Source organism: Eutrigla gurnardus (genome assembly GCF_963514095.1).
Source record: "Eutrigla gurnardus genome assembly, chromosome: 6".
Classification (NCBI taxonomy): Eukaryota; Metazoa; Chordata; class Actinopteri; order Perciformes; family Triglidae; genus Eutrigla; species Eutrigla gurnardus.
In genome coordinates this window covers 9,842,830-9,866,240 of record NC_139920.1, presented here as the reverse complement: position 1 = coordinate 9,866,240, position 23,411 = coordinate 9,842,830, and the positions used below count along the sequence as shown (strand labels likewise).

At 43.2% G+C, this 23,411-nt stretch overlaps 1 protein-coding gene across 2 annotated transcripts; it reads right to left on the bottom strand.

Moving 5' to 3' along the window:
- Positions 1–358: 358 nt before the first annotated feature.
- On the bottom strand, positions 359–23,028 carry btbd8 (BTB domain containing 8). 2 transcript variants are annotated; one of them, XM_084012189.1, is made up of 19 exons: positions 22,730–23,028; positions 22,219–22,337; positions 21,348–21,527; positions 20,092–20,216; positions 19,560–19,674; positions 16,774–16,863; positions 15,992–16,072; positions 15,810–15,906; positions 14,718–14,806; positions 13,690–13,792; positions 13,022–13,204; positions 12,758–12,928; positions 10,412–10,541; positions 9,424–9,485; positions 8,091–8,634; positions 7,342–7,429; positions 5,564–5,688; positions 3,589–5,478; positions 359–1,294 (listed from the first exon to the last, which is right to left on the bottom strand). In XM_084012189.1, the coding sequence occupies exons 2-19, from the start codon at positions 22,320–22,322 to the stop codon at positions 795–797; spliced, it is 4,677 nt and encodes a 1,558-aa protein (XP_083868315.1). In that variant the 5' UTR covers positions 22,323–22,337; positions 22,730–23,028; the 3' UTR covers positions 359–794. The 2 variants fall into 2 exon arrangements, with proteins under 2 accessions (XP_083868315.1, XP_083868316.1); XM_084012190.1 differs by having other exon boundaries at positions 22,989–23,021.
- Between the last annotated feature and the right edge of the window lie 383 nt (positions 23,029–23,411).

The following is a 23,411-nucleotide window of genomic DNA, read 5'->3' as shown; positions in this document are numbered from 1 at the left end:
AGCAACACTTCCGGTTGTCTCTGATGTTCCAGTCTGTGGCTAAAACGAGCAAGAAAACAATAATGCACCTTGTGTTTTGTTCACAGGCGTGTTTGTTCGATTAATATCATTTAGTTGAGCACACAGGTGTTTATTTACTAGTTCTGCTAGTTGACAACAGCTGTTACATATTTGTATGATGAAATGTCTATCCAGTTCTTATTACATGGCATTTTAACTCGTCATTACAGTATTATTACTGGTGTAAGTAATCACATGTACGAAGGTTCCCCGTCTTAATTCATGTTATTAATTACACCCGTGCAACCAATACAATTGACCAAAGTACTATAAAAAACAAACAAAACGACTTAGCAGCGAGGAACACTTTTTTCAGGAAACACCTTTATTTTCAATATGACACTAAATGCAAGCCAATAGGCCAATATTGTTTTTTCTTTATGAAACTTCAGTCAAACACACTATCAGAAGACTTCCATGAGAAAGAAATGTGTTTTTTTTCTTACTCTATTCTTTTCTAGAGCTTCGAAGCAACATCAATTAAACAGTCAGACATACAAAAATATCAGCATGCATAACAGCCCATTTGTGTCGAGAAACGCTCCACTGAGGGCAAAATGGGGAATGCAAATATTCTGCTGAGAAGTCCAGAGTTCTGCAGAGTCCGGAAAACAAAGACATGACAAAAAAGAGACAGAATATGACATAATATATAAATGATAATAAATTAAGACAAAGTTGATGTAAAGACGTTCAAAGTTTGCAGACTGTGGGACAGGCTCTCCTGGGTTCAGTCAGTGATGTGTTTCAAGTTCCACGATGGTCCACTCCCCCTGTGGAGACGCAGCGTCTTCTGGGGAGAAGCTGGTTACTGTGATGCTGGTTGAGGAGTCTTCCAAGGGCGAGATGAGCTCCGCCCAGCGTTTGAAGGTCTCCTTCTCTGGGGACAGGAAGGCCTGCGAGTCCAGGCAGTCACGTGACAGGGACAGAGTCTGCTTGATGAGGTACTGAGCCAGGTTGAGCTCCTCAGGCACAGGGTTTATGATGCCCAGATTGGACTCGTGGTCTGAGAGGAGCTGCCTGAGCAGGCTCCAGTCCCTCTCTGCAAACTCATTGCTTTGGTCACCGTCCCCTCTTTGCTTTTCTTTCTCTGCCTTCAGTTTAACATTCCTGTCCTTGTTCGAGCAGTGCTCGAAGGCTTCTCCCACATCCATCTCGTATATGGGAGAGAGGGCTTTGGATGGTCGGCGGTCATGTTTGCAGGTTTGATCCAATCTGTCACAACCATTGTCCCCTAAAAACAATTGACAATACTGCAAAATGACAAAGTGATTCACTCCTCCACAGTTCTTGTTTCATATCAGACTAGTCACTGCCTACAACAAGAAAGCACTGATAACGAATGTTTACCCTTAATGCAACGGTGTCCTTTAAAAGATATTCCATAGTGAAGTTAGGTGAGGACAGCACAGTGAGGAAGCAGCGACATTGATGGACGGATAAATGGCCACAATCACCAATTTGAAAATCCATTAGTTGGAAATCCACCATCACTTCAAATATGGATGTCAGTAGTATACAGTTGCCTTAAAGGTAATGCAGAGAGGAACACTAACCTGAATGCATCTCTTTATCCACCTGTTCAAACAAAGTAAGCCATGCATAGCCAGCACCAGTGAACTTCTAACAGTGATATGTTTTTAGATTAACGTGCTTGTCTTTGAACGGGCAGACCTAATGAACAGACTTAAATACTGTCACAAAGAAACTCAAATGCAAGCAACAGTGCTTCACTTAGTAGCACAGAAAGATGGCACATCACCATGTTTCTTTTGACATTTTGTGTTTTTCTTCTTTTTTTAACAATTTCAAAAAGGCAAAGGATGAAGTAACTTATCAGTGTTTGATATCAAAAACAAAATAATTGACATGTTTGCATGGGACTAGGCCCTCTGTGATGGTGCAGCAGGGTTTCTTTTTCTGAATATGAAAGTGAAAAGAGAGAGACATGGCAGGACGGTGACAGCTGCTCTAGGGACACATCACATACTTTACAGGCTACTGACGCTACATAAACCTACCCAACAGAAGCTTATTGAAAACAAAACACAGGCTTCTTTAAAACTGGGTGTCTACGCATTGAGACACGAGTCTACTGGGTATGGCAAACGATCATGGATAATGCAGAAAAAAAAGTACACAAAAAATGATTGGTGGTAGAAGGGGATGACAAATTAATTTGAATAGCATGCATGTGTGCAGTGCAGTGCAAAAAATAAACCAACAAACAACAAAACTCAGGAACATTCTCGAATAAAAATAAACAGCAAGGAGATGCAAGGGAAACGTTCCCAGGTAAAACACTTTTCTGAGAAGCAGTGGCAGTTTAGAGTCATCTATTTTGTACCATGGTTACCTTCATGGCAGGTAGTCACCCAACACCTTTTGTAAGCATTACTTGCTTATAATTTACCTCAACAATGAGCAATTTTCAAAATCAACCAATTTTAAAAGGTGCTACATATAGCAGTTTAGCATCAGCACATCTTTCAACATTAATTTGGAGATGTTGGTATAATAACTGTAAACAAAAATAATCTCATCTAGTGACGCTTTAATTGACATTTGAACCACAAGCAGAGTTGTTTGTGCTTCATGGCACAAAAGAAGAAGAGCTTCTGGAGCCAGACGTTTGTGTTTCTTAAAATGGCAAAAGTTCAATGAATGAAAAAAACAAATGTGTTCATCCTTTACAGTAAAGAAAAAGTAACACTCGTCACAACATCTTCTGAGGGGTGGGGCTTTATGGGAAATGTAGTCTACATTTTTAAGAAACACAAGCATCACTATCAGTGGCATCACATTATCTCAACGATGGTCACTGTAAAATAAATTATACCAACAAACCACAAATGATCTGGCAAGATGTACTGATGTTAAAATTCTATTTAAAGCACCTTCACCTATGTCAAATTATCTATGGCTTGATAAAAAGGCCAAAGACCGCTCCACTGCATAAAAGAAATGACAAAAATAATCAAAAATCTTATTTTTATGTACATAAAAGTGCATTGGTATAACTATGTCACAGGCCTTGTCACAAGGCAGATTTTTTTGGACAAATACAATTCTATGATCCGTCTTAATGACATGTACACTGCTTTCCCCTTGGTTTGTGTAAACTGAGTTACCAGGGCCTAAACGCCTCTGACTGAAGGTAGTTCAGTTGTTTTAAAAATGTACAGTTTAGGTTGTTTGTTATTATGAGACCAATCTCCATCTTTAAAAGGATATCGATGTTGCAAATTCAAATTTCAATTCAAACGGCTAAATAGTCGATGGGTTGAAATGAGGGCAAGCTTAAGCTATGAAAATATGATGATTTCATTTGAATTTGTATTTTTAAGTAGTGACTACATTATATCCTTTTTCTGAAAGAGGGATAGGTATGTGTCGGATGTAGGTAAGGTCTAGGAATCAGAGCAGAGGAGAATGGGTCTTGCAGGGATAAACTATTCCTTCACTGATGGAGTTTGGGGATAAGCGATGGCTTTGGGGTCTAGGAAGGGTCCGTAGATCATACATTACCTGTTGGTGATTGTGCAGCATGTACAGGAGAGTCCCCTGTCAGCTGAGGCTCATTTAAGTCTAGATGTAAATCAGCTTTCTTGCTTTCTGAGGGATTGGTGGGATTTTTGCGCAGCCCTCCGTTGTATTGCTCAGTGTGCCGCAGATCCAGGTGGCATGGGCGCTCCTGGGGAGGGAGGTCTCTACCGTCAGCATCCGGGAGAGGGCCGCTGGACTTCACTCCATTATTCTCCTCCTGCACGGGCTCCTCGATCTCTGTGAGGAATACCGAGGAGTTCTCTTCCTGGTTGTCGTCCTGGTTTTTGTGCTCCGTGTCCGCACTCTCACGATGGCACGGCAGGTGGTTCTGTTGGTCGCTGGAAGGGGCGCAGTTGGACTGAGGAGCTGTAGAGTCAGACTCAAAAACGTCACACGGAGTCACAGCGTCGTCGGGCTGTTGAGGTGGAGTTTGGACGCCGCCCTCCTCTGAGCCCAACTCCTCGCACTCGTCGACAGAGAGTAACACCGAGCGGCGGAAGTTGGAAGTGGACTGGTAGTCGGGCTGGTCGTTGTCCTGTTCCACACCCTCATCGTCGAATGCTAGGTTGATGATCCCCTGAAAGTGCGGTGAGGGTTCGGTTGGCGGCAGCGATGCCTGACCCGGAATCACCTCCACTTCAGACCTCTCGTCTTCTGTCGCCTCCTCGTCTTCGTCTTCCTCCTCAGAGGAGAAGAGCTGGTGGTCGGGCACGCTTTTTACAGTCACAGTGGCCTCCACCTCGGAGTGCTCCTCCTCAACATGGACCTCGTCTCTATGCAACCAGGAACGAGGGCGCTGTCTTACGCCCTCCTCCTCGCTGGTGGTTTCTGCTTCTCGCCCTCGCAGCCGCACCTCCACCCTCAACCCCGCCCCGCCTTCATACATCTTTAGCTCCTCCGGGGTGCTAGTGTCGCTGCTGCTGCGACCCAGGAAGTCATGACAGCGCATGGTGCCACACTTGGAAACGCCGCGGTCGTTGGAGCAGTCGTCGTCTTGTGAGCCTCCTGCGTCGTAGTCCTCTGAGCGGGGCTTGATGTCGTCGGAGGAGGTGGTGTGTGTGCTGCCAGTCTCAGACTCTGGGCTGACCTGATGGTGGATGCCGCTCCAGGAGTCCTCCACGGGAGTGTCGGTGCTTCCCATGCTGCAGGGGGTGTCTACGGGGCGCTCACCGTCTCTTGGAGAATTCAGGGCGCCGACCTCGTGACCTTGCCCTCCGCTAATGTGAGCGGGGATGACACCGCTTGGAGCTTTGCTCCCTTCAGTCTGCTTGCAGGGGTCTGTATTAGCAGATCTGCCATGGGGGGCTTTGTTAGCTGCTGGTGCACTGTTAGTGTCAGTCTTCCGGAGACTCTCCTTCGGGCTGGGTTCTAGTTTAAGGCTAAGTGAATCCCCTCCGTCCTGGCTCGTTGGCTGTGGTGCTGCAGGCTGGTCAGAGAGCGCCACCTCCGTGCTTTCTTTATGCACTGCAGCATCGCCTGTGTTTTCAGCTGGAGCAAGCTCAGTGTTACAGTCTGCATTTTTACCATTCACTGCCTCTTTTCCTTTAGCTCCTGATTTCTTGGAGGCAGCTGAGGTTTTGGAAGGTCCTCCAGATTTTGGAGAAGCTTTTTCCATTGATAATTCAGTGGTACTTTTTGGCTTTGATCCAGACTTGGCTGCTACTACTGAAGATTGCTTCAAGGGGGCCGAGGAGGATTTTGGTGGTTTAGCACTGGATTTAGCTGTGGCTACAGTCGCCGAAGCAGGTTTTGTGGTCTTCTTTTTCTGAGATTCACTGGCTGTTTTGTCTAGTGCTGAGGTTTTCGAGCCATCTTTGCTGTCTTCTTTCCTTGGGGAAGCTGGCTTTTTCAAGGAGGATCCATGCTTGGACACTAACCCAAAGACAGAGCAGAACATTAATACATTGCTACAGCATACTGACAGAGAAATTCATCAAGCAGAGCGTGAATATCTCACCGTGGTGGTCTGCTGTTCCTCTTCCTTTGATGTCTGCCTTTGCGGATGTCACTCCAGTAGACGCTTTCTCTGCTGCACCAGTCTTCACTTTGCCACTTTCTCTTGCACTCAACTTATTGGTAGGACTGTGATGGATTGATCAAAAACAACAAACAACAACGTGACCACACATGTTTTGACCAAAATATCCCAAATAATTAATGCCTCTGGCTCAAATGATAATGAAAATATCTAAGGGAGAGTAACTCATGAATTTATATTTAACAACCAGAAGAGGGCAGCAAAGTTGTTTCTCCCATTTTGGAAATAAAAGACTCATGTCATGAGACATGAGCTGATTATCAATGTAAAGAATTTCAAGTTGCTTCTTGTGTCCTTGTGAAGGGCGTTCTGACCTGGTTGTTAACTAAATCTAACTGTAGGAACAAGAGAATCGAAAGCACAGTTTGAGGTTTGCTGTGTGGCCACGGTGGAAGGGTTTTCATCACCTGACAGCTTTTATACATTTTATAAAATCTACCTTAGATTGTGATGATAGTAGATAATATTACTGGTCAGTTAAAAAATATGTAATGCACAAATGTGAGAGGGGAGATCAACATTAATCAAAGTTCAGCACACAAAATCCATTAAAATGAAGTTTGGATAGCACACAGATGAAATGTTCATGCAAACATCATCTGTTTGCATGAAAGCAATCCAACGATGCAACCTAGATGTGTTTTTCTTAGGCTATCAGCCATTTATTGGCTAACTGGCATGGTTGCCTTCCAGGAAGACTGTTAAATATTGATGTGCTCCCAGGACAGATGGAGTTGGGATGGTGCAGATTTTAAAAGGGATATTTATAACTTCTATCACGGACACATAAGAGGCTTGTCAGGAAACACTACACAGCTGCTTTAAAGTCAAAATGAAATGAAAAATTACATTTTAACCCTTTTAGAACACATCGCCGGTTATACTGTTCACCTATTTAACAATACATGCTGACAAATTGCAAAACAATCTATTTCTTTGTAGTTTATGTCATAATCCAATATTTCTTCTTCCTGGAAAACAAAATATGACCCATCAGCCTGTACCAACCAATTTCAACCAATAATATCATAACATCCATCCATCCATCAATCTGTAACTTTGGCTCTGCTCAGAGCTAGAGAAGATTGAGAGATAATCTTTTGAATGATCAAATCAAATTCCTCCCAATGCTGTTTCAGCTCCACTTTAACCTTCTGACAGCCATAATGTAGCCTAAAACAAACAACCAGGTGCTGCAACATTCATCTTATTAACCCTACATTTATTACATCATGGAACATGTTGTCCAAGGTATGTTTGTCTGGCTTTCTAGGCCCTGAATATCTGAAGCTGAGCTTGAGTTAGGTGCATCTGCATTGAGCTCATATTGTGACTTGGCACGGTGATGTCCTGCTGTTTAGGCTGCAGTGTGACCTTCTACTAACAGTAAACATGGTCAGTTTCATTTTTCTAGTTTCAATGCTTGAACTGATTTTATGTCATAGTCATTGTGTTATACCAACCAAAACACGTGCTGATTGTTGACTTGTTCCTTAATCCCGAAAAGAGAACTCCCATAACTTCACTTGAGTAACATTTCTAAAAGGCCTTGAGGGGTACACTGTCATTTAAGGTATCAGGAAGGGAAAGCCGATCACTTGGACCCTTTGAACATTACACCGAGTATTTCACTGAGGACACAAGGCACGACGAAGAAGCACACTGTTAAGCACCATAAAGCTGGAGTTAAAGCTCACCTGCTGATCTTCGTTGTATCTGATTTCTGAGGAGGTTTCGTCAGGGGGGATTTGTTCACCGACTTAGCCTGCTGTTTGGGCTTTGCACCTAAAACACAGAAAATTAACCACATCCACAACTGTTAATGGGAGTTTGTCAAGGAGATCTAGAGAATCATCAACCAAGACTGAACATAAGTCTGATACATATGACCCTCGATTTACTCAGGAATACACCTATGATGTTCAGGGTAGCAGGGATACATAGAAGGGTAGAGTCATGTGCTGTTAGTGTGGGAGCTCACATCAAAGAGGTGAAGCAAGTCATGTTCAGGGTGGGGTTCAGGGAGACATGCTCCACTTGTACCGCCAGAACAGGAAGCTGAGGCCCACTTTAGCTATTAACACTAACATCAGTCTGCATTCCCCCTCCTCCATAATGTAAGCCTCCTCACAAAGGTCAAAGTGATCAGTAACTCCCCCTGTGGGACAGCTGTATAGACTTTGACCTCTGCTGTTCTGCAGAGTTGAACGACAGCTGATAAATCAACATACATACATGACACTGCCTGTAACTTCCAAAAAGCTCTCTTGGCCATTATGCAACATTCATCATACTAACTAGTCTGCAGGTCCCTCCGTTTTCCAGCATCGGTGTTATGCCAGGAGCCAACCTGCTGACACCATGTCTCGGCTACGTTAATGTGCTACATTGTAATTGGTGTCGGTCACACTGATGAAATGTAAAGAAGCCAATAAAGAGAGTAAACCTGGGAGGGAGTGGGTGTCGTTGCGAGGGCTGCTGGCACCGTTCTCTGGCGAGGCACTGCCTGATGTGGATGAAGCGTTGGCCTGAGCTTGGGCGGTGCCAACAGTGCTGTCAGCCTTTCCCGATGAGCTTTTTTGAGCCTTCATTACACCAGTCTGGCTTGTAACTGTGCAGCTCGGGGGAGACGTTTTAGGCCTTGCACCTGGGTTTGGCTTCTTTTCTTGCTCTCTAGTTCCATGAGAGCTTCTGAGGCCATTGGCGCTGGCTACATCCCGCCTGGCCCCTGTGGCTCCTGTGCCATTGACAACCGGTGTGCCAGCTGATGCCGTCTTTACTTTTGCTGCTACACTCCGGTCCCCTGGCTTCTTTACATTCTTTGCCTTGGATGTGTGACCATCTCCTGCTTTGGTAGCTGTGCCCAGTCCATCAGATTTCATGGCTGATGCAGCACTACGGGAGGAAGGAGCTGTGTTTTCGGACGCCCTCTGGGTCCTGTGCACAGGAGGACTCTCAGGTGTAGATGAAGGGCATTTTACAGCCCTTGACTGCAGGGGGGGAAAAAATTCCACATCAGTCACGTAATTTCAAGACAGGAGTAATAACCAGCGCACAGTCAAATACAGATTACAAGCCACTTTTGCATACTAATAGAGAAACGCTGACTTACATCAGCTGATGATCTACAGTCTATTGGGATCTCTAAGTCTGTGCTAGTCAGCCAAGTCCTATAACTGGATAATAGGTTGTGTTTTTTGTCAACATGTAACAATTGATTTCTTATTTCCAGGATTTTAGCAGAACTTAAATGGAGCAAAAATGTCCCTCTTTCTTTCTGAGTAATTTTGTGTACTTTTGCAAATTAACTAAACATATTGGGAACTCATAATAGCAGTTTTGTATCAGTGGTTTGTGTCCTGCAGGTCCAGAAAGACAGGCAAAAGAGTTGCATCACTTCCCGAGAGATCTGTAGGAGCTGCACTGCTCTTAACCACTCATGCCTAACATCTTGGCAACCCCTCTCTGGATCACCTCAGCTAGGCTTATCGTAGCTATACATCTGTTTAGAGAGGCCCTGCTGCTAATTTTATACTGTATCTATTTGCTGTGGGGGTGGTGCATTTATGACATAAGGCATCTGATGGCCACAGACTGTAATCACTGGCAGAGATTACACAAACTTGCATGGCTTTCTCTGAGCTAAAACAACCTCATAAGGTCACATCATTAAGTCATAGCTACGATTTATACATTTAGAAAACTTCAATGTTTGTTTTTGTTTGTTTGTGAAACGAAAATAAAACCAATGTTATTGCATGGTTGAATGGTAATATTACCTGTGAGCTAGTGAACACAGGCTTTTTACCAAGTCTTCGATTGTCTCCTTTATCAATAGCATCTGTCAAAACAGGATAAAAAGAGCATCAATAAGCCAGTTATTATGTTGACTGCAAAACAATATTCAAATCCAAAAGTAAAACAGATGAAAAGGGCTGCACCAATTTTTTTTTATTGTTTTTAAAACGCTGCTGAGGTTCTTCTTTAGGAGAGGCAGAGGAGCCATTATTTTCATTCACAAATTCTCATTTCCACACCCTGTGTTTACCCTCAAGGAAGCAAACATTAAATCAACGGTTTGATCAGTCAGGCAAAGACTATTCCAAACAAAACATGGCCATTTATTTACTACACACAAGAGCAATCTCAGAACCATTAGATGTATTTTATTCAATAAAAAGCAAATGAGTTCAAATTGACTCTATTTTAAGTACTTTTGTTATGTTTACATGCGACACCAATCCGATTTCACTGGCAAGAAATCTAGCAGCAATAGTCACACACTGATACAGCAGCCAAATAAATTATTCATGCAGTGCATTTCAACACATTTCAGGGAGGAAACGGCATATTATTTGTATTTGCACAAGCTCCTAATCATGTGCAGTGCCACAAAGACAGAAATCCAGCCTTTCACTCCCACCCTTGAAAACAAGCATGGCGCATCTGGTACATTTTTCATGTTAGCGGACACTCATCTGCCCAAGACAGCTAAAAAGCTAGCTCACATAATGCACAAAGGTATAAGAAGAGCACTGGCCAAACAGTAAATGGGTTAGTAGCAGCAGGCAGATGTGCACATAGAAGCTATCGAGTATTTAATCAGCCAACAGCGTATGCTCCAAGGGCTTTGGTTCATCTGTCATGATGCAGTGCCACTGCCTCAGTGCTAGGCTGGGGGGGGGCATCCACACACCCTGCAGCATGTATGTCCTGCTGTGCATGACGACAAAAACAATGAGTTTATAGCGAGGATATCTCCCTTACCTGCCAGTATCCTCTCCCTGTGTTTGGAGGGCAGGTTCTCCCATCCCTGCGTGTGGCGGACCGCGTAAAAGGTCTGAAGCAGGAAGGTCCACAGCCGACCGCGCAGCACACAAATCTGTTGCCTGAACGGCTGGCGGTGACAGAGAGGGGAGAGAGGGGAGAAGAATGGAAAGGGGTGCGCTACAGCACAAGCAAATCAGCAGCTGCTTGAAGAACCTTTCACCATGGCAACAAATACCCCTCCCTCCCCTTTCTCTGCCCCTCCCCTACCCGTCTGTGTCTGTTGCAGAATCCACTTGAGCTCCCTTGCGCAAAATCCGTGATGTCAACGGCTGATGCCCATTCTCCTGTTTCCACGCCTGATTATAAAAACAGGGCTGGGAGGCTGGGAGGAGCTATCTCTAACTCGTCCGCCGCACTGACCACACACCCCTCACCCAGCAGATATACACAGGCAGATTAGCGACAGTGCGCTGGCACACGTCACAGCCTCCCTCAGCCTAATCCATTCTGCCATACTGTACGGTATTTACAGGGGTTATGTGCTGTAACTCGTGCAGCCAGGTCACTTTCCCCTGGAAGTCATCTCACAAGCTTAACTTGCCTATTTGCACAATACAGTTTGTTAGTCTGTAATCTCTTAATTGTTTGACGGATACAATTTAAAATTCTTTTAAAAACTACCAAGCCTCAGACGCTTTAAAGCTTGTATCTGTATCCATTGATAACAGACGCTCACAAAATACATGTTTGAAGACTCAGATTAAATCATGAAAAGTCATTACATTTGCAGAGCTCATTATAGCTCATATTCATAAATTGTTAAAAGATAAACATGATTATTTTTGCTCCTTCTTATTTGACATTTGTACTCGGTGAAATTCCACATGACAGAATAAAATGTATTTTCCTAATTTTCTCACCTCACGAAACACCATTTCACAGTATAAAACAATATTTAATTTAAACAGATAATAATCTTCAGTGTTATTTGTCAAAAGCCCAGGAACAACGAGTAATGGTTAAAGGTTTATAAATATGTTATAGTAACTCAACAGTCATTATAGAAAGCCTTGTCCACCCTTTCATACCAAAGCCGAGCAGCGTCAGACCCACATCCTGGTTAGGAGCAGCGTTGCAAAACCACCTTGGACACCTCATGCAGACCCATTCAGACCAAACCTACAGACATATTTACCCTAAGGTCCTTGTTTTGGTCTGAAATGCCAGGTTAATGTGGGGTTTGCTCTTCCAAAGCCGTATGCTACCCTGCATCCAGAATGAAGTAAAGCATGTGATGATGAAGAACATGAAATCACGGTTGTTAGAAAATTATTTCAAGGAATTCTAGATGAAGGAGAGATAAAACTGAGTGAGAACCAACATTTCTAAAGGGGGGTAACTTTTATGGGAGCGTCATCTAGATGCTGCTCGAAAACAGAATCTCCTTGATCTCTGCAAACAATGGCGTCCCAAAGTATGAGTGCAGAGAATTATAGGGTACGTTTTACAGCGTTTTGGGTGGATATTCAACCGTATTTAATCAAGTCAGAGTATATAGCTGAAGGAATGCAGCGGAAAGAGGAAGGGGCTGCGTCTGCATTACTTGTGTAAAAGGATATGGCCAGCACCAATCCTCAGGGCATCAGAGGCTCGCACAGAGTGCATCCTGGTACATAAAAGCAACGCTCCACACGCAGGAGAAATGAGCTTTCTGGGTCAATAAAGCACATACTAGGGAATGTATTACTTTGATTGACTACAATGACCATTGACTGGATATCCATATATACATTACATGATTCCAGCGACTGATGCAGTTGCACTGCACTGAGTGTGAGAGCTTCATTTCTCGTTCTTGAAAAACAACAGGAAGATATAAAGAGAATCATAATTCGATGTCCACTTGCTAGCTTTTTACAGGGGTTTCAACAGCATCTCGTGTTCTTGCTCTGCACGAGTTAGATAGTTAGAAGTTCATTTCTCTGGGAATCCCTCCATGGTTGATCCATCTCTCTAATCTCTGTCTCAAGTTAGATTAGTCCTTAGTTACTTCAAAGATCAACCATTGAGGAAGATCAGGAGCAGAAGTTGAAAGCTTTGGGAAAAGCTAGTAAGTGAACACTGATTTGATGGATTGACTTTGCTTAGAAGCAGACCAGGCGTCACCTTCTCAGGCAGTTATAGTGCAGTTGTTGAGCTTTCAGGTTTAATTGGCATCGTTCTCACTGGCCTTAATGAACAGGACTAAATGGGGAACAGCACTACATGGATTAGGTATGAGCACAGCCCAATGGTCTCAGCGTGATATATTTTTTGGAAAGACAAAGGATTGTTTTATGTCACCTTCTCTTGCTTTTGCCCTCCATGCTCCAGGAGCGAGTCGTCTTCCATGTCACCCCCGCACAGATTGTACACAGCAGCGAAGAGATCACAGCAGTTGTCCACAGTCACACCTTCTTTGATGGCCGTAACCACCTTCTTCAACAACGTGGGCTCACGGGTCAACTCTTCCCGCTGAAATGGAAGGTTACAAACACTGAGGAAACCATACAAACCCAAGCCGGATATGTCCAAATATGCATTAGCATGGCTACACTGCCACCTCACCCTACAAAGATCCTGGAAAGCTTGAGTGTGGATGACTTCAGGGAGATGCTGGACAATGACATGCAGGCTCTCCTCCTGTAGCTCCGTGGCGAGACCCCTCACCTGTTGGGCCCACTTGACTTCTGGAAGACTGCTGATCAACTGCTCCGTGCCACAGAGCATGGTTACTGCGTTCTGCACAGTCTGAATGGAAACATCTATCAGCTAAAGGAACTCTCTCGAGGTGAAAACACAAAAGGAAGTCAAATGTACACAGTCGTATATAAAAGCACTCTTTAATGCCTGCCCAGGACCTATTGATCAGTGGAGGGAGGCCCAGGATTGTATAATGATTCTTGGCCAGCTCTGTGTCTCAATACTTGCCAAGAGTGAAAAATAGTAGATTCGCCTTGCTTTGCTCACTGTGCTCTCCACCTCTTTGATGGTGATGAAAGACAGACTCAAGATTTAATTACCAATTACAGGGCTGGATCGCTCCCCGCCTGTCTGCATCCACATCATATCCCTAAATTAGTCCGTCTTTAATAACTGAGAATTTAATTAAGTTCGTCTTTCATTGGATTATCTTTGAATTTCCTTCCTGTGGAAAAAAACACTGGAGAACGGGTTGATGATATTTGTGCAATTACATGAATGCTGTACGGCTGATGATGGAGGGAGGAACTCACCATGGTTTCAGTTACAGCCGCCAGACAGATGACGTGGAGTTCAGGGGATAAGAGGGAGAAGTTTCTCTCGCACCAGGACTTCACAAAATGATCAGCAACCCACCTGGAAATACACATCGTAGAGTAGCCGTACATCACTTGCTTTTCAGGTTATTAAAACAGACGGTTTACTTTCTGGACAGTTTGACCATTTGCCCCCCAATCAGCCCGACTCGGCTCGAAGCAGCGGTCGGCAGAGCTTTGCTTGAGGGAACAACAGAGTGAGTGAGGATGAGAAGGTCAGTAACGCCCTGCTGCACAGAGCAGATTCACAGCCATTCTTGCATGACTCATCAAGACCCCCTCCCCTCCCCTCCCTCACACACCATCTCAAATAAGAACCAGTTCACAGCCTCGCTCAACACATCTTGTCCCCTCTGAGATACGTTCACACACTTATTGCCCGCTCACTGAAGTCGTGCAAGAGCCCAGTTCCCTTGCAGAAGATTCAGTTACACAAAATTAAATGTTCTGATTTTGTGTAGACACATAGAAATAGAAAGAAAAGAGATGACAGCGTATAGGTTTCTAGTTAAATACGATCCAAGCTTCTCAATGCAATGCAATATATTATCGTCTATGAAGTGTCTTTTACTGAATGGCAACATTTACAAATGCCTGATTCACTTTATTTAAATTTGACTTATTGAAGTTAAAACAACAAATCAATCAAGTCAAGTGAAATGACATTTGACTCATCACATTAAAGCAATTGCATTTCACATCTAACCCCAAGGCAACTTAATAACGCAGAAGTATGAAGCCACATGCTGGTAACCTAGCAACAAGATGCGGATGTAACTTGCAGTGGTGAGAGTGGCAACAGGTTGGAGGAAGGCAACTTTAAAGGTCAAGTTTGATTAAAAAAATTTAAAAAATCTATTTTTAGGACCACTAATTCAAATTGTAGTAGTGACTTTTCAAAATGGTTCATGTACATTTTTTAAATTCTGAGCTGAAACACATCTTAGAAAGCAACAATCACTCACCTCTTACACAGCATGTGGAGGTTTTGAAGACCTAAAGCGTGCGTCAGGGAGAGACACTCAAGTACTGTTCTCTGAACCCCGTCAATCGACTGCCAACACAAAGAGAAAGGGAGCATTACACTGGCAGAAGGAGTGAGAAACGATTAACAATGTAATCAGCAGATGGTAAGAACAGAATGAAAAGGTGTTCAGGAGTGTTTATTGACACTGAGCATGCAAGCGCCATTCAAAACAAAAAAAGTAAAGCCAAAGGAATAAAAACAGGATTTGTTCTCAGTGTTTTCAGCTGTGATACTCCGCATATCTCCGTTGTTTGTGACTACAAGGTATCACACTGAAGTGACCTGATAACTGATTAACTACGAATGGAGATGCATTAGTATTCTAACAATAATAATAATCAATAACATTTGATCAACACTTTGCATTCCGAGAGCATGTTATGTGGATCTCATCAAGTGTTGTCTGCCTTTCAAGCAGGGATGTATTGATCCAACTTTTTCCTCTCTTAATACTGAATCTGGTGCTGAAAGATTTAAAGATCTGTATCCCTCACTATGTGTAACCCAGTGGAATAATAATGTTTTTAAGCTATATAAATAAAACCAAATTGAATAACTTGTATTTAAGGGTACAGACAGTACAACAGATTTTCCAGGAAACATGCAGGTGTGATGTGAAACTGTTTACGCAGGCATTCATTATTTACATGTGGTTACTCGTCATGGTGGTCATTTCATTCATGTGTGTGTTGGGGAAGGCACACTTATTTGATGTGAAGAAAGCCCTACTTTAATTAAAAAAAAATGTTAATTGAAAGAGAGTTGAATGAATACACATTACATAAACATGAATATGTTTACAGTGTAAATAGTACAATAGAAAGGGGAAAGAGAGTTATTTATTTAGAATGCAAATTTTGTTTTTCAGAGAGGGAAAAATGATCTCAAGTGTGGATCCTGAAAATAAATGTAATAACATTCAATCAGATCTGTGCAGCCCTAACTTCAAATATGCATATAGAAATGTAATAATAAGCCCATCTGTGTGTTCATGTCTCATATTCACTAGTTTCCCTGCTGTGCAGCTGACCTTGGGGAAGAAGCGGCAGTAGTCTCGGGTCAGGACCATCTCCACCACATCTTTCAGCCCCTCCAAACCCAACATGTCTGCTGCCAACACCACCTGACTGTGGGACAGGGGACACCAAATACAGGTCAGGTTGGTTTCGTGGCCTGCATTCTGATTTGGGCCAGGTTGTTCACATACAGTACCTGGCGCTGGCTCCAGGTGGCAGATCCACAATGGCACCATACATGAACTGGAGCAGGATCTCCATCTCATCTGGCCCTAAGCTGGAACGGTTATCAAAATGTGTCTCACATGAACATACAGAATTGTCTCCAATCACAGTCTAATATGATTAACTTTGTGAATTCAGGCACACAGTGTAGATGTATTTCTTCGGCCTTTACTGAAAAGACATTGAGGATGCTGGAAACAAAATCCACATATCATGCAGCACTCAATCCATGTGACTGCAACCCAAGGGCCGCTTCACAGGTTTTCCCCATTGCACGTCAACGCAGCAGCTCCCCATTCTGACAGCCACGTCTTCCCCATTACTTGCAGATCAGTAATGCCGAGGGCAGTGACACAAAAAAATGGGCTTCATTTGCCAGTCACCGTTGTGAAAAGAGACTGCAAGACTAGTGGTGAGGCGCTTGTGGAGGGGAGGGGGAGGGGGGCTCTTCGGCACGCAGTGGATGAGAAGACAATTACGTGCCTCGCAGAGGAAACGTTGCAGCCTCGCTTGGTGGAAATCCGAGCGAATCATTTGAGATTCCACTGGCAGTGGGTGGCTGCGTGTGTGGAGTTAAAACATGGCATTGTGAGTGAAACCCCATACTGTACAAAGCCACCTGGCCTGCAAGGCCTGAATAATTAATGCAGCATATGCAGTGATCCAGAAATGTAGAATCGTTGGACCAGGAGTGCAGGTGTATTATTGATCCCTGTGAACTGCTTCAAGAGGATGCCGGTGCGCCGGTCTTACCCTTGCAGAGTGATGCACTGTCTGGAGCTCTCCATCCAGCTCCCGCTGAGCATGGCTCGGAAGTACTGAGACCGTGCACACAGGATTGCCCTAGAAACCCAATAAAGCAGACAGTTGCATGTCAGATCCACACACCGTTTTAATATTTCACATGTCATCTGGTGAGGTCTGAATGTACTTAAGTGGATTTGAAGTGACAAGCAGGAGGACATAAAAGGAAAGTGTGTAGTCTCTGGAGACAGTGTTTTTATTCTCACTGGACTCTAAAGATTGTCAGACATGGAAATATAGTGTTACAGAACTACAGAACTTAATTAGCTCCAATAAAGGATGAAGCTGGTGATATTCTATATCTCATTAAAAGACTAAGACCAACAATAAATTGATCACGCTAATAGTATTGTGTGTGTATCAAAGCCCGGTGAATCTCATTCCTCATAATAAAACAAACAAGGAATGAAACACTCAATGAGGCACAACGTTACACTGGGTGACATAAATAAATACACTGTAGATTACTACAAACACCGTCCTGCTGCCAGAAATACACTGCTCAATTAATCATCACAATATAACACCAAGCCAAAAGTAAATGTAGATCTCTCCATTTGGGAAAGAGACAACAGCTGCAATAGAAAAAGCAAGACAAATGAATGGTTTTGATGAGGTGGCTACAGACAGTTGCTCCCTCCTGACTGGTTCTTCACTAGTTCTGTGTTCTGCTATTGTCACTATTGGAGCATGAGGTGGTACCTGCACACCAATCAGGCTCACAGGTAGTCCAGCTCCTCCAGGACAGCATGTCTGTGTATGTGAAGGAAATACAAGGAGAACTGGACAGGACCCCAAGGGCATCAACCCAGCACCAGGACCAGTATCTGCTCCTTTGTGGAAGAGGAGCCCTACAACATGACCTCCAGCTGGCTGCCGGTGTGTATGTTTCTGTCCAAACTGTCAGAAACAGACTCCATGAGGCCTGACGTCCTCTAGTGGGACCCGGTCTCTCAGACCAGCTTTGTGCAGCTCGATTGGCCTTCGACAGAGAACACCAGCATTGGCAGGTCTGCCATTGGTGCAACGTTGTCTTCACAGATGAGAGCAGGTTCACACTGAGCACATGTGACGCTGTGGTGAATGTTACGCTGCCTGTAACATCTTCCCGCATGACCAGTTGCACAATGTATCAGTGCATCCAACGCTGCCAAGTACTGTAGCTCACTGATGCTCTGATCCAGGTCTGGGAGGAGATCCCCCAGGACACCGTCCACCAACTCATAGGAGCATCCCAGATGTTGTCTGGAGAGCATACAGGCATGCAGGGGCCAAACTACTGAGTCACATTATTATTATTATATCATTATGAGTTGGATCAGCCTGCAATTTTTACTTTAACTTTCAGTGTGATTTTGAATCCAGCCCTCATTGGGTTAATGATTTTGCTTCCCATTGACTATTGTTATGTCATGTCACAGCGATTCGATTCAATCCACGATACAGTAGTTGGCGATTCGATTCAAGGACAATTTTTTCTTTTGAACGATTCGATTCTGTAAACCACGATTCGATTCAGTAACTTGTAACCAAAATCCATGAAATAAACATGCAATAATGCGAGTGAGACTACCGGTATTCTTCTGAAAGGTGAAAAAAGAAATAGACCACAGAATTACTTATTTACCTTATTTATTCTATAAAAAAGTAGTCCTGCATAATATTTTATGCTGAATACAAAAATGTAATGCTCAGTTATTTTGAACATTTTTCAAAAGACTACATGCTGGCAGGGGAGAGAGTGTCTTAAACGTATTAAAACATTAATCATAAGTAAGAATCACGATTCATCCGATTAAACGCATTTATATCGATTATTGGTGAAGCCAAAACGATTCATTCTATTTATTTATTTTAGCAGATCGATTTAGTAGAATCTATAGGACTAACAATCGATTCATCAATTAATCGAATTAATCGTTACACCTCTAGATTTAAGAGTTCCCTGCATTTCTTTGAGCAATGTATTCAGGAGGAGGAAACATCTAAAGATGAAGAACTACGACTTACATGTAAAACAGCCTACTAGGCAATATCGACAAACTGACATAATGTGATTTTAAGATTAACGACTCAATATCAATACAGAAAAATATAATTTGGAAACTATAATAAAGCTAATGTCAATATATTGATATCATATAGAATTAATGGGAAAGCTCTACTTTCGATGCTGTGTAGCCAATATACTTCTTTCTTAGTAAGTAAAATGAATAAATCATAGTGGTGAGCAGCAACCTTGGTGAGAAGTGAGATTTTTTCTTCAAACCAAGATTATTTTCACAATTATAAATGCCTTTCCTTTGGAGCAAGGATAACAGTAAAGAAAGGTACAGGCGTCAGGCTCTGGGTGTGAACTTCAGTAGTAGACAGTACTCTTCTACCGATCACTGCTGCAGAGTAACCGAAAAATAGCCCAGCTTCCTCTCTCTGACAGGCTCTCGTTGGCTGGCTGCTCCCCTGAGCATGAGCTGGGAGAAACCTGTCTCCATGGTTACCAGCTGCTACTACTAACTCTGCATTGCTGAATGACCACCCATCACTGCTCCTCACTGACACGAGTTGAAAGCAGACGTGCGACCTCTGTAGTGTTTTACATCTGGTAAATGTGGCTGTGATGAACTGTGAACAAGTCTGCCAACATGATGGCATTTATAAAAACAACAAAAAGTGGCTGTGCTTTTGGATTTCCACATGTAATAAAATGGCTGGGAGGCCACCTGAAGGAGTTCTACCTGTGGCAGGAGAAGACCTGCTCCGCAACTTGGATGGTGATGTCACACTGCTCTCCTCTCTGGTACAGATCCAGCAAGTCCGCTCCGAGGCCTGAGGCTGGCTGGAGAACAGCATCTGAAGTGGGGATGGGACGGTATACTATTTTATCACTGATCGCTATAAAAAACACTGGTGGTGAGTTTCCATTATGGGGATAATTGTAAATATCATCATGAGTGACTCTAAAAAGCTGTCTGGCTCGCCGTCATGGTAGCGAAGTGAAAAAAAGAGCCTGATTAAAAAATACAGGAAAACCACTAAACCTCTAAAAATACAGCAGATAGTGAAATCAACTTTAAGTATCCATAGCATGGCCATGCTGTCATTAGCATTAACAACAACAGGGATCTAAATGAGATTAGCTTTTAAATGGATTATGGCTGAGATAACATGATGTGAAGAAGGGGAGGGAGGGAGGGAGGGAGGGGTGCAGCTGAGCTGCCACATAACCTAGAATAAACCCTCCTCGGAAAAGCGTGTTCAACTGTTTACCTGAGTCATTGGGACTATGAAGGTCTGCTGGGTCGAGAACAGGCGGAGTGCTTCCTGGTTCTGAGCCCTCCGGGTCTAGGATGATTTCAGACGAGTGCATGCTCTGGTCTGCTGTGTACACCCGCCTGCAGGGGGGAAACGAGAAAGGTTAATTAAAACCAGGCCTTACACATATTAACTTATTTAAAATTACAATCTCATTTGAGGCAATGTGACCTCAGTCACAGCCAAGGACTTGAATTGCGCAGAGTTTTTCCTCAGTGAAGCATTTTATAAAGTGTCTGGCAACCTTCTAAAGTGACTTACAACCTGTTATAGTACATTTGCAGTGAGTACTTCTGAAATATGCTGGAGCATCCTGGCTTCTTCTATCTGGCACCGAAAACAAAACCACAACATTCACACTTTATATCCGGCCAGGGATATTTTTTGCACATCATTCCCCATTGCTCTCTCTCCTGTACTATCACTATCTAATAGAAAATATGAATTCAAAATCTATTTAAAAAAATATATAGTTTCATAATGGTAATGCAGTGAGTTTGGCATTGTTGGCTATATACAAAGTGTTCCACATCGACAGTATCAATTAATCTGTTGTTGTTTTTCCACTATTTTGTCAAAAACATGTCAGAATATTTTCAAGAGCATTAGTGGATTCAGATTGCTTGTTTTTTTCTGGCCAACTGGCCAAAACCCAAAGATATTCAATTCATGATCATTTAAAAGAGAAAAGCAGAAATGGTCACATTGCCAGCAGCAAATCCTCTTTGCTTTGCAGATATTCTAGCTAGCAATTTATTATTAGATTACATTTTCTGGCGATTCAACTCGTGAAAAAAATAACTAACTAAAAATGAATTTTTAATAGGATACCAGAGCATGCCAAACCTTTCTGACATGGATTCCTAAACTCAGCAATGTGTAAAAGGAGCTTTAACTGCTGGATTTGCAATGCTCCTTGAAACAAACACATGCAAACACCAGCAGTCCTGCGGATTAAAGATGGTGTGCTTGGCGCCCTCTATCTATATTTCTGTGAAAGTGTAGCACTATAACAGAAGGCTAACGGTGTGTCTTCACATCCCCTTCCAGAAAGGAGATGAAGAGGTTTGGCTTCACATGAAATCACTGAGTGGTATTCAGAAAAGTAATTAAAGCTTTCTAATAGAGGGGCAAGAAGGAGTTGTCAAGGACCCACAGCGGAAAAAGGAATAACAATTACAAACCAGCAATGACTTGAACCCACTGCCTACCTGAGGAAATCTCTCAACCCGGACAGCTCATAGCCAGATAGATGAATGATGGCAGGGTCTTTGTGCGTCTGTCCCTGAAGGACATGAGGAGCTCTGGCCAACAGTACGGCTCTGTGTGCTTGGAGCGAGCCTGACCCAGCATACAACGATACATCAGCCTCCAGCTCCTCCTGCAGCAACCTGGACAAATGCATTACACTTTATATGGGGCAATTCCCTCAGAATTCAAGACTTTACTAATCGACTAATGGAGAAAAAAACATGCACACGCACCATCAGTGAGAATTCATTATCATTGACTCAAAACAAACTATATGTTCTGGCTATATTAAATAGATTTACTTGTACTGATACCAGTAAAAGAACCAGCCTAAAATGCTAGATCGAATATATTGCACCGATCCAATATCACGTTATCAATTTCCTTCAAGTGGCATAAAAATGTCTACCTGCTTCCTGAATGGATTGTTTAAAGCCCACAGCCTCAAATAATTTTTTTACTTTGAAAACATATTTGTTAATATAACTATGTGAGTAAACCAAATGTAATGACTTAAATTGGTGGCTTGCCCCTTCAAAGTTTTAAAAGATGTCATTGAATAAAGATTATTTTTTGTGAAACTATTATTATACTTGTTTTATATGACAGCAACAATGATGCTGATTAAAGTGGCTCCACCAGCAGGTTCAATATTACCGATTGGATGGTGGCAGACCATTTGAGAAAAGCTGCAGACAAAATCGTAGTTTTTCCATTTCACAGCCCAGTAGTGCTTTAGTGTGCAAACTCTTGGTCTTTGTTAGTGACGTTTGCCAATGATCAACATTTGACCGATGCCTTTGCAGCTCAGCATTCTGTCACACGCCTTACCTGTCAAAGTCTGCAGATAACGCAGATGATAAACATCTCTTCAACTTCTCTTTGTGTTTGCGCTCTTTGGCTTGGAGCTCTCTCGCAGCCTCCGTGGTGATCATGGTTCACACGGTTCTCTGAAACAGACGCCCACACATTCATATCACCGAATACAACCAGCCACACGTGATACTACTCTGTCTGTCAACGTCCTGACTCTCCCGGGGGACTTGCTTTCCTCAGAGGAGCAACGCCATCTTTCACCACACAAACTGACTGCGTTTACCAGCATTGCAACCCAGAGAGGCGCTGCTTACCACTTTGAAGAAAACCAATTAAAATGGGAAGAAATGACTGCTACAAGCCGGCACAAATTCACTTACTGTTGTGACCAACCGTAGCGTTAACGTTTTCATTTAAACCGGTTCCCCTTCCCTCTCCGGGTAAAAATGTCACTGATAACATCACCAAGAACAACCAGTTTCTAACTATTTTCATACACGTTTATTTATTTTGAAATAAAACTCACCGAGCTGCACTCACACACATGTATTCGTGTTTCTCTGTTGTCAACTCAACGACATTACTCTCATTTTCCTATCGCGGCTAGCATGCTAGCGCTAGCTAACACGGGCTACCGTTAGTAGTTAGTTCTCCTCTTGACCGTTAAACCGTGAATGGCCGGTGGTGAAGAAGCCGGTGGAAATGAGCAGCGGCCGGAAGGTGTCTGTTATTGTGAGGTTCGTTAACCAGCTTAATTATCTTCATTACCGGGCTGACCCACTGACCGATGTTGTTGACATCACCGCTGCACGCTGTTCGCCACTGGGACAGTGTTGGCAAAGCGGAGAAGGAGTGGACCAGTCGTCACAGCCGGAAGTTAAGGCACATGCGCACTATAAACAACCAAAGTGCCGTGTCCTCAAATGATGCGTTCAGGTGCTGCGCTTACCTCCAAATTCTGACAAACCTTTTAAACGGACGCCCTGGTTTGCGCTGTGATAATGGGAGGGTTGTGTGATATATAGGCGCCGTCTGGATGTTTCTGTCTCAGAGACAAAGAGACATTTTAACTCGAATAGACTTCATCTGGGCATCAATTCCAGTTGGATCTGGATCTGATTTTGGATTTAAATACTATAGGACTATTTTTTCAGTTAAATTGCCACTATAGGGTAATCTTTTGATGTATGCAGTGCCACAAAAGCTCA

Excerpts from the sequence above, each read along its gene's own strand:
- btbd8 (XM_084012189.1), bottom strand. The coding sequence starts at position 22,322 with ATGATCACCACGGAGGCTGCGAGAGAGCTCCAAGCCAAAGAGCGCAAA. Across the intron at positions 15,907-15,991 it reads CCACCTGGAGCCAGCGCCAG|TCAGGTGGTGTTGGCAGCAG; the intron begins GTACTGTATGTG and ends CCTGTCCCACAG. Across the intron at positions 5,689-7,341 it reads GATACAACGAAGATCAGCAG|TCCTACCAATAAGTTGAGTG; the intron begins GTGAGCTTTAAC and ends AATCCATCACAG.